This window comes from Bison bison, unplaced genomic scaffold (assembly GCF_000754665.1).
Source record: "Bison bison bison isolate TAMUID 2011002044 unplaced genomic scaffold, Bison_UMD1.0 scf7180017860854, whole genome shotgun sequence".
Classification (NCBI taxonomy): Eukaryota; Metazoa; Chordata; class Mammalia; order Artiodactyla; family Bovidae; genus Bison; species Bison bison.
In genome coordinates this window covers 28,275-36,816 of record NW_011491426.1, presented here as the reverse complement: position 1 = coordinate 36,816, position 8,542 = coordinate 28,275, and the positions used below count along the sequence as shown (strand labels likewise).

Here is an 8,542-nt window from a genome sequence, read left to right as displayed (position 1 = left end):
TTCCCCACCAGATCCCACACTGTCGCGGCCCAGGTATGAGAAGGCGCTGTCGTGCTCACAGTGCCTGCGAGGTGCCGCTCGAGGAGCCCTGCCCTGCACCGTGCCCCCTCTGCTCCTGGCACTCGGTCCCCAGGGCTGTCTACCCGCTGTCACCACCCACCTCCTGGGGATGCGTCCCTCCTGTTTCCACTCCAGTCACCGCCCCGCCCACCCCCACCCCACCCCCGGCGCCTGTCCCCATTGCAGTGTGACCTCCTCCCCTGCTCTCGCCCCACGTGATGGAGCAAGCTGTGCGCTCGCCCTGGGTCTGCCAGAGCCGCGGGGCCAACTTCCAGCACTGGGGATGGGCTCTGATGATAGCACAAAGGTGCAGCAGAGAGCAGTGGCCTGTACTGCTCTGGATTTAGGGAAGGGGGTGAGTGAGGTGGGAACTTACGTGACTTAACAGTTGTGATTTTTCACTCTAGGCACACTGTAGGTGGAGCCTGGCTGATGTGCAGGGAGTACCCTAGGGCCACATGTGGCCGTCTTTTCTAGTATTTGGGCACACTTCCTCGTTGGGACAGCAGAGGATGTGGTGACTCTGGGACAGTGGATGCTCCTGTCACCATCACACCTGGAGCAGCAGCCTTCTTCAGCCACCGAGCTGTCCAGATACTTTGCTCGAAAGCTGTGCTTTGTAAACTGAAGAATAAATAATAAACTCCTGTGGATAATTCATTGTCTAAAAGGAAGAATAGATATAAGCAGATCATTTTAGGTAGTACTGCAAAAATAATACGGTTTTCAGGTGGAGTGCAATATTAATAAAACGGAATGCGGAAAGGGTAGCATGACTTGAATGCTGGTTCGCTAGAAAGGAACGTTTAATTGGGGAAGGATAACAACATTTGTGTGTGCACTAGGCTATGTATTTTTGCACTATTTATTTATTGAGAATTTTTTACTTATTAGATAAGCAGATCTCCAAGTTTGACAAAACTCTTGGCAAGGCTGTGGGGAAACAGGAATTTTTTTACATCGTTGGGGAAGATATAAATTTATATAACTCCTTTGGAAGGCAATTTGATTTTCACATCATTTTAAGCCATCTTTCTATATTCTGCTACCCTAGTACTTAAGATTTTTCTTTATCAGGAATGTGTTTGAGTTTAGAGTTGGAGGAGGGAGGAGGGAATGAGTTAACTCGTGTGTTGTCTGGCCGAGGCTCCTGCTCTATCAGCATTGGTTTGGTAGCAAAACACTCAGCAAGCTGGGGGACAGCAGCAGCGGCCGGGGAAGGAGCTCCGGAGAGTCTTGAAGAAGTTGCAGTTGAATAACAGTGGGGGAGAGGGCAGTTAGAGAAAGTATCCTGTGAGAAAGACGCCACCTGAAGAGGAATAGCAGTTGCGGTTCAGGGCGGGGGGGTGCTGCCGGCTGCTCACGCGTGCTCTGTGCTTCGCTCTTCTTGTGACTGAGGGGCTGGCTGTGGGAGTGGGGTGGGGCAGTGCCCAGCAGGGGAAGGGGCGTGGGGGCGTGGCTCCGAGCCTCAGCAGTGGGTGCTTCCTGCCTTTAACTGGTGCCCCCAAGCACCTTTGGGTGCTTGACATAAAACAGTAGGCAGCTCTGAGTCCCCTTTATGTGCCAGGCTTGGTAGGAAAGGAGCCTCACCCAGGGGACCTCAGCCTACCCTCCAGACAACTCCCCGAGGCCTCAGGCCCCATGCCGCTCTCCCGGGCGAGGCGCCTGAGGCTAGGGGGCTCCAAAACTGTCTCTGGGTTGCAGGGGAGAGACCTGCTTCACAGTCTGCCAGGCGGTGGGATCCCTCACAGACGCTGGCACTCGAAGAGCTGGCTTTGTCCACATCTGTTCCTTCAGGGCAGTGGGAGGCAGGCTGATGGTGCAGCCAGGCTCCTGCTGGTTCACGGGCTGCTGTGTTTCAGGGAGGGATCAATGCCGCCCTGGGGAACATGGAGGAGGACAACTGGCGGTGGCACTTCTACGACACCGTGAAAGGCTCCGACTGGCTGGGGGACCAGGACGCCATCCACTACATGACGGAGCAGGCCCCCGCCTCCGTGGTGGAGGTGCGTCCTTGCTGGCTGCAGGCCTGGCGACAGTGAGCTGCTGTCACGGGAGGGCTGCTCCCCGGGGCTGACCTTTTCATAGAGGGGGTTCACCCTGGTCTGTGGATTGGTGTTGAAGTTCTAGTGTCGGTTAGCCGTGAGTGTCCTGTAAGGTGCTAGGTGTCTCCTTTTGTGTTCCTCAGCTGGAGAATTACGGCATGCCCTTTAGCAGAACTGAAGATGGCAAGATCTACCAGCGTGCCTTTGGCGGACAGAGCCTCAAGTTCGGGAAGGGTGGGCAGGCCCACCGCTGCTGCTGCGTGGCCGACCGCACGGGCCACTCGCTGCTGCACACGTTGTATGGAAGGGTGAGGCGGCGGGGCGGAGTCCGGCCGGGTGTGTGGAGGGTGGGAAGCAGGCCACTCTGGGCCAGGTCACCGTCAGCTCAGCGGTCGCTTTCTGAACGGCAAAGTAATTTGGTTAGTTGTTAATTTGAAAGTATCTGTTTTAGGAAAGGTAAGTGGTGGTCATTACATGCCAGGTTTGACCCTGGCCTGTGTCATGAAAGTTCAAGAACAGAGTGAGCATTTTGAAGCTCTTTCCCCACCTCTGAGTTCCTGAATTGATTGATTTAATACTTAACTGTTCAATCTGACCTGTGACTTGAAGGACAGTGGTCACTGGATAATCAGGGCCAACTTTGGCCCAGTAATCAATATTCTGAACAGTGCTGCTTCTGAACTCTTGTTTTGCAGGAGGGGGCACAGATCATTGATTTTCAAGTCAGAATTGTGTGTCAGGTGTGGGGGCTGGTGGTTTGACAAGTGCCCCGTCCTTTTCCAGGGCTGTCAGATCCCAAGTCCAGGCTGCACAGTCCAGGATGAACCCCTCTGCTGTGGTGGAAATGTGCTGAGCATCTCATTTTACTGGGACTCGATGGCCACATGGCACAGCCTGGTCCACGTTGGACCCCGTGGTCCGTGGCTCGGCCCCGGTGGCTTGGGGGGGCTTGGTGCTGCCTCTGGCACCTCTCAGGGCTGCATGGAGCTGAGATGAGGCCCATGTGCAGCCCCCTCTCCTGGTCTGTGGTCTTTGTACCAATGAGCTGGCATCCGAGGGTTGAAGTCCGCAGCTCCTTTTTGAATCCATTGTTCCCCTCGGGTCTGCCTGGTCCCTCTCCCCTCAGATCGTGGTCTCTAACCGGTCAGGTTTACAGTGCCACTGCAAATGAAGGATCCCTTTTTTTCCATCTTCGCCCCCTTTCAGTCTCTGCGCTATGACACCAGCTACTTTGTGGAGTACTTTGCTCTGGACCTCCTGATGGAGAGCGGGGAGTGCCGCGGTGTGATCGCTCTGTGCATAGAAGACGGGTCCATCCACCGCATCAGGGCCAGGAACACTGTCATCGCCACCGGGTGAGAGCCTACCTTTGTGGTGTTCGACTTTTCTGCAGGCAAGCTGCGTTTCGGTACTTCCTGTTTCTAGTGAGAATGGAGGCGTCACGGGGTGGTGGGTGCAGCCCAGGCTGCGAGTCACCCACTGGGCTCGTACTGCTGCGGGCCTGAGGGGCAGCCCCAGCAGCTACCTCGGGCACGGCCGGAAAGAGTCAGCAGTTCCCTGCTGGGTGGACCCTCGAGGAGACCGAGGCCTGGAGGGTCATGTGACACTTTCTGGAGTAACATCTCTTTTGCTTTGGTGGATGCTGTGATTATACTGATTTCTGGGATAGATAAATGCTGTTTATTCACATGAAGAAAACAAGTAAAATTCCATCTTAAATACTTCAGTCTGTTACTTTAACCCTTTTAAGAAGTGGATCCATAAATGTTTTTACGTTTTACTGTAAAAGGAGCATTCTTTGAGAGAATCACACAGCACAGACAGGCCAGGGCAGCTCATGCAGATGCACCAGAGTTGCTGTCCAGAGCATGGCCCCTCAGTCCTTAAAGAGGGGGCCCCGAGGGGACACTCGTGCAGTCGCCGCTCTGCCGGCCTGTGTTTTCCAGAGGCTACGGGCGCACCTACTTCAGCTGCACGTCCGCCCACACCAGCACCGGGGATGGCACTGCCATGGTGACCAGGGCTGGCCTGCCCTGCCAGGACCTGGAGTTCGTGCAGTTCCACCCCACAGGTAGGACGCGTCGGGCTCCTCGTCTTTCAGGTGACCGGGACCTATGGGAAGGCCCCTCTGCGGTTGCACATGCTTGCTTTCTCGGATCTCAGTCCAGAACCATGGCCTCCCCGAGGAGCTTCTTCCCAGGGCCCTCAGGGCGGTGAAGCCAGCGTCTTAGCTCCACCTCACCTTGGCGCGCTTGCGATGCAACGCAGTGACTGCTGGCTGTCCCTCTCCTCGACGAGGCTCTCTGCTCCCCTGGGAGGCCAGAGCAGGTCTGCCTCTTTACCGCTGCCCAGTATTGCCTGGAGAATCCCATGGACAGAGGAGCCTGGCAGGCTACAGTCCACGAGGTCACAAAGAGTCAGACACGGCTGAGCAGCCAACACTGACATGCACAGTGCCCAGCACGTGGTAGGGCTGGAGGGAAGGCACTTGAGTGGAGAAGCAGCACACGCGGACTCTGGGCTGCCACGGTGGCTGAGTGGCAGGCTGGGCCAGACACCCTGAGTGAGGCGACGTGTGCACGAGCGTGGGAGGGTGCTGGGGCGACCTGTCAGCTGAGGAGCCACCCCAGCACTGCAGAACCGGGCACACTGTCATCCGACCCTGGCATGGATGAGAAAAACCAGTGTATTAGGTGGTGGTTTTATAGCTATTTTTAACCAGTAAGATGTCTGAGACTTCTGATTTTCTCTGTAGTTAGAGCTTTTTTGTTTGTTTCCTTTTCAATATTTGAGAAATAAACTACTGGAAGAAATGACCATTGAAACTAGGAAATCTGAAAAATGACAGACAGGAATTTGCATCTAGTTCCAGAAGCAAGGTAACCCTTTAGAACACTAATCAAAGGATTAGGCTTCAGACTACAAACTGCATCCAGCTCTGGACATCCTTGTCCTCATCACCTTGAGGGAAGTCGAGGGATGATCAAGATATGGCACAGCTCCCTGTCCACGCTGCCAGACTTGGGTTTGGGCTCTGCACTTCCCAGCATCATGTTGGTGGGCTTGTCTGGGAAGCTGGGGAGACTTGGAATGTCCGTGGTGGGTGCAGCCTCCATGAGGGCTATTGCGATCTGCACCCTTGTCAGTCATTTAGTTGCTGCAGACACCAGCTTTCCAACCGGGCTTCCTTCCTTTCACCAGTCAGTACAACTCCGTGGTGTTAAACCGTTAAAACCTGAGCTGTTAAAGGTGCACTTCGCCGTGTTGAGAGGGCGCAGCACAGTCACGGTCAGGGCAGTGAGCAGAACTGTGTGGACGCTGCAGCCAGGCCTTCTGTGCAGCTGGGCCGCGCCACTTCTAGGCTGTGGCATCGCCATCTGCCTTGGCTTGTTCTCTATCTTCTGCTCCCCTGGGAGGGGGTGCTCTTTGCACACCCTTTCCTTGCTCCTCCCAGAGTATCTTGGGAAAAGCATTTGCATCTGAAGTAGAGACCCAGCGATTGTTAGGTTGTAACTGTCTCATCGGTTGGTTCTTTGCAGGCATATATGGCGCTGGCTGTCTCATCACAGAGGGCTGTCGTGGAGAGGGGGGCATCCTCATCAACAGCCAGGGTGAGAGGTTCATGGAGCGCTACGCCCCCGTCGCTAAGGACCTGGCGTCCAGGGATGTCGTGTCCCGGTCCATGACCCTGGAAATCCGCGAGGGAAGGTCTGTGTGGTCATGCCCACCCCGTCCTCTGGTGGCTGGGGTTCGTGTCTGCATTTCAGTGAGGGCTGGGGGGCTCCTGTGTGTGTCAGCCTGCCACCCACCCCGGAGGCCGCGTGCAGTTGCCTCTGTCGATTGTTTGCCAGTTTATGGTTTCCAGAGACCTGTAGTTCAAGAATTTTAGCAGTTAGCTGTGAATCCTTCTCAGATCTGTGGACCAGTTTGTGTGTGTGAGTGTGTGGTGCCTTTGTGTGCTTAGTCGCTCAGTTGTGTCAGACTCTTTGCAAGCCCCTGGATTGTAGCCCGCCAGTCTCCTTTGTCCATGGGGATTCTCCAGGCAAGAATACTGGAGTGGGTTGCTATGCCCTCCTCCAGGGGATGGTCCCAACCCAGGGATTGAACCCAGGTCTCCCGCATGGCAGGCAGATTCTTTACCGTCTGAGCCACTAGGGGAATTTAACGGTGAGCTTCCAATCCCTGTTGCTTAACCCGGGGTGGTTGGGGGCTCTCAAGAGTGGGATTTGTTGTTTGTGAAGCAGTGTGAGGTCTGAGCCCCTGACACCGTGCCAGCTGTGGTGCTGCTGGTTAGATGCCTGGCGTGTGGCCTCTGGAGGCATCACCTGTGTGCACAAGAAAGAAGACAGGTGGTTCTTTGGCGTGAAAGGACTAATGCGTTCATCCAGCAAAACACGCAGATGGTGACCTCCCAACACTCAGATGTGAGCCTGGTGAGGGTGGGCTGTCTGCCGTGTTCACAGCTGCATCCCAGCCCCTGGGGCCCACCTTGGTGCTTGGGTGCCGAGAAAAGATGCCCTAGAAAGGTGGCCTTAGTGAAAGGGGCGCTTTCTCCTGGATCAAAGCAGGTGGTGCCTGACACGCCACCAGGATGCTGTAACCCCACATTTCCTGGATGTGGTCCTTGATCTGTTGCCTTGCTGTTCTCTTCCCCCAGAGGCTGTGGGCCCGAGAAGGACCACGTGTACCTGCAGCTGCACCACCTGCCCCCGGCGCAGCTGGCTATGCGCCTGCCTGGCATCTCAGAGACGGCCATGATCTTCGCGGGCGTGGACGTCACCAAGGAGCCCATCCCCGTGCTTCCCACCGTGCACTACAACATGGGTGGCATCCCCACCAACTACAAGGGGCAGGTGATCGGCTGGGGACCCCCCAGAAGTGCTGTGTGACGGGTGCCGGGCAGGTGATCGGCTGAGGGGACCCCCCAGAAGTGCTGTGTGACGGGTGCCGGGCAGGTGATCGGCTGGGGGCCCCCCAGAAGTGCTGTGTGACGGGTGCCGGGCAGGTGATCGGCTGGGGGCCCCCCCCCCAGAAGTGCTGTGTGACGGGTGCTTCTGCTGGAGGGCGGGAGGCCCTGGTGCTCCTCCAGTGTTTGCATTTCATGCCTTAATCAACTGTTAGCACTGGATTAATTCTTTCTTAGTCATATATTAGGTCATTTGTAGTTTTTCCTACAGGAGTGCATGTTGTCAACAGTCATTTGTGAGCTCTTCACAGTTAACTCCTGTGGATGGTTTGCAGCTCACAGAGAGCTTTTTAGTCACTATTTCAGTCCCTCGTCCGGTGAGGTGGGCTGCACTGACACCTCCGGTCCTCCACCTCCCCGTTGAGTGCTCTCCTGCCTGCTGCCCTGTCTGTGTCACACCCACAGCTGGCGTGGGGCTCCGGGGGCACATCTGGTGGCGGGGAGGGTCTCCTGGGCATGAGATTGCGGTCCTTAGACCTCAGCACAGGGGGCTGGGGAGGGGGCTTGGCAGTGTCTCAGGGTTGGGGGGTCCAGTCTTACCTCTTTTCCTTTCTCTACCCCTGCTGCGGGGAAAGGGAGCTGGGCAGACCGTGCTCACTAACCTTGGTCTCTTTCCCCAGGTTCTGAGGCACGTGAATGGCCAGGACCAGGTTGTGCCCGGCCTGTACGCATGCGGGGAGGCTGCCTGCGCCTCGGTGCATGGCGCCAACCGTCTGGGTGCAAACTCGCTCCTGGACCTGGTGGTCTTCGGCCGGGCGTGCGCCCTGAGCATCGCAGAGTCCTGCAGACCCGGTACTTGCCTCTTCAGGAGCCTGGCAGTTTGCAGAGGCTTTGCTTTGTGATCATATGATGGGGAGGGGGCGGAGGTGGAGGAGTCCTGGTTTTATCCCACAGAAGTGAAGAAACAAATTCAGAGATTTTCATGGTGATAGACCCGAGACTAGACACAGGCTGGGTGGAGTTAGAAGAGTGACTTGAGTCAGGTATTCTTGCAATTGTTATGTTCTGCTCAGAAGTCACTCCTGGGAAATTACTAGTTTGAAGGGGTTTATCACATATTACTTGCCTGGTATGAATTATCTCCAAAGAAATGTTTTAAATAGTAGGTATAAATGAAGCAAAATACAACTACATCTCTTGAGGAAGAAAAGGATGAGTTGATGCAGACAAGAGAAGCCTGGGTCACGGCTCTCCCCTCCAGAGAGGCTGGGTTTCTACCTGTGATTTCCCCTTGTGGACATAAAGTAACATAATTTGCTGAGGAAGAGATCCCACGTGCTAGTCTGACAACAGCTCTAGTGCCCACTTTGCTGGAGTGGGAGCCCCATAGCAGCTCTCAGAGCAAAGGAGAAAATTCGAGGTTCCCTTTCCCTTTAACGTGAGAAAGAAGTTTTATAAGAATACCGTTTACTACTGTACCTGAAGGATTGCACTTTTAAAATTTTTGGAAATCAGCAATAAAAGGAACATA

General features: G+C 55.3%; 1 protein-coding gene across 1 annotated transcript in view; it reads left to right on the top strand.

Moving 5' to 3' along the window:
* Positions 1-8,542, top strand: part of SDHA (succinate dehydrogenase complex, subunit A, flavoprotein (Fp)) — a 22,842-nt gene that overhangs the window by 9,344 nt on the left and 4,956 nt on the right. The window contains exons 4-11 of the mRNA XM_010832339.1: positions 1-33; positions 1,923-2,066; positions 2,249-2,413; positions 3,312-3,460; positions 4,052-4,176; positions 5,645-5,813; positions 6,763-6,958; positions 7,692-7,863. Of these exons, the coding sequence (XP_010830641.1) occupies positions 1-33; positions 1,923-2,066; positions 2,249-2,413; positions 3,312-3,460; positions 4,052-4,176; positions 5,645-5,813; positions 6,763-6,958; positions 7,692-7,863 (1,153 nt within the window). The remainder of the gene's footprint in view (positions 34-1,922; positions 2,067-2,248; positions 2,414-3,311; positions 3,461-4,051; positions 4,177-5,644; positions 5,814-6,762; positions 6,959-7,691; positions 7,864-8,542) is intronic.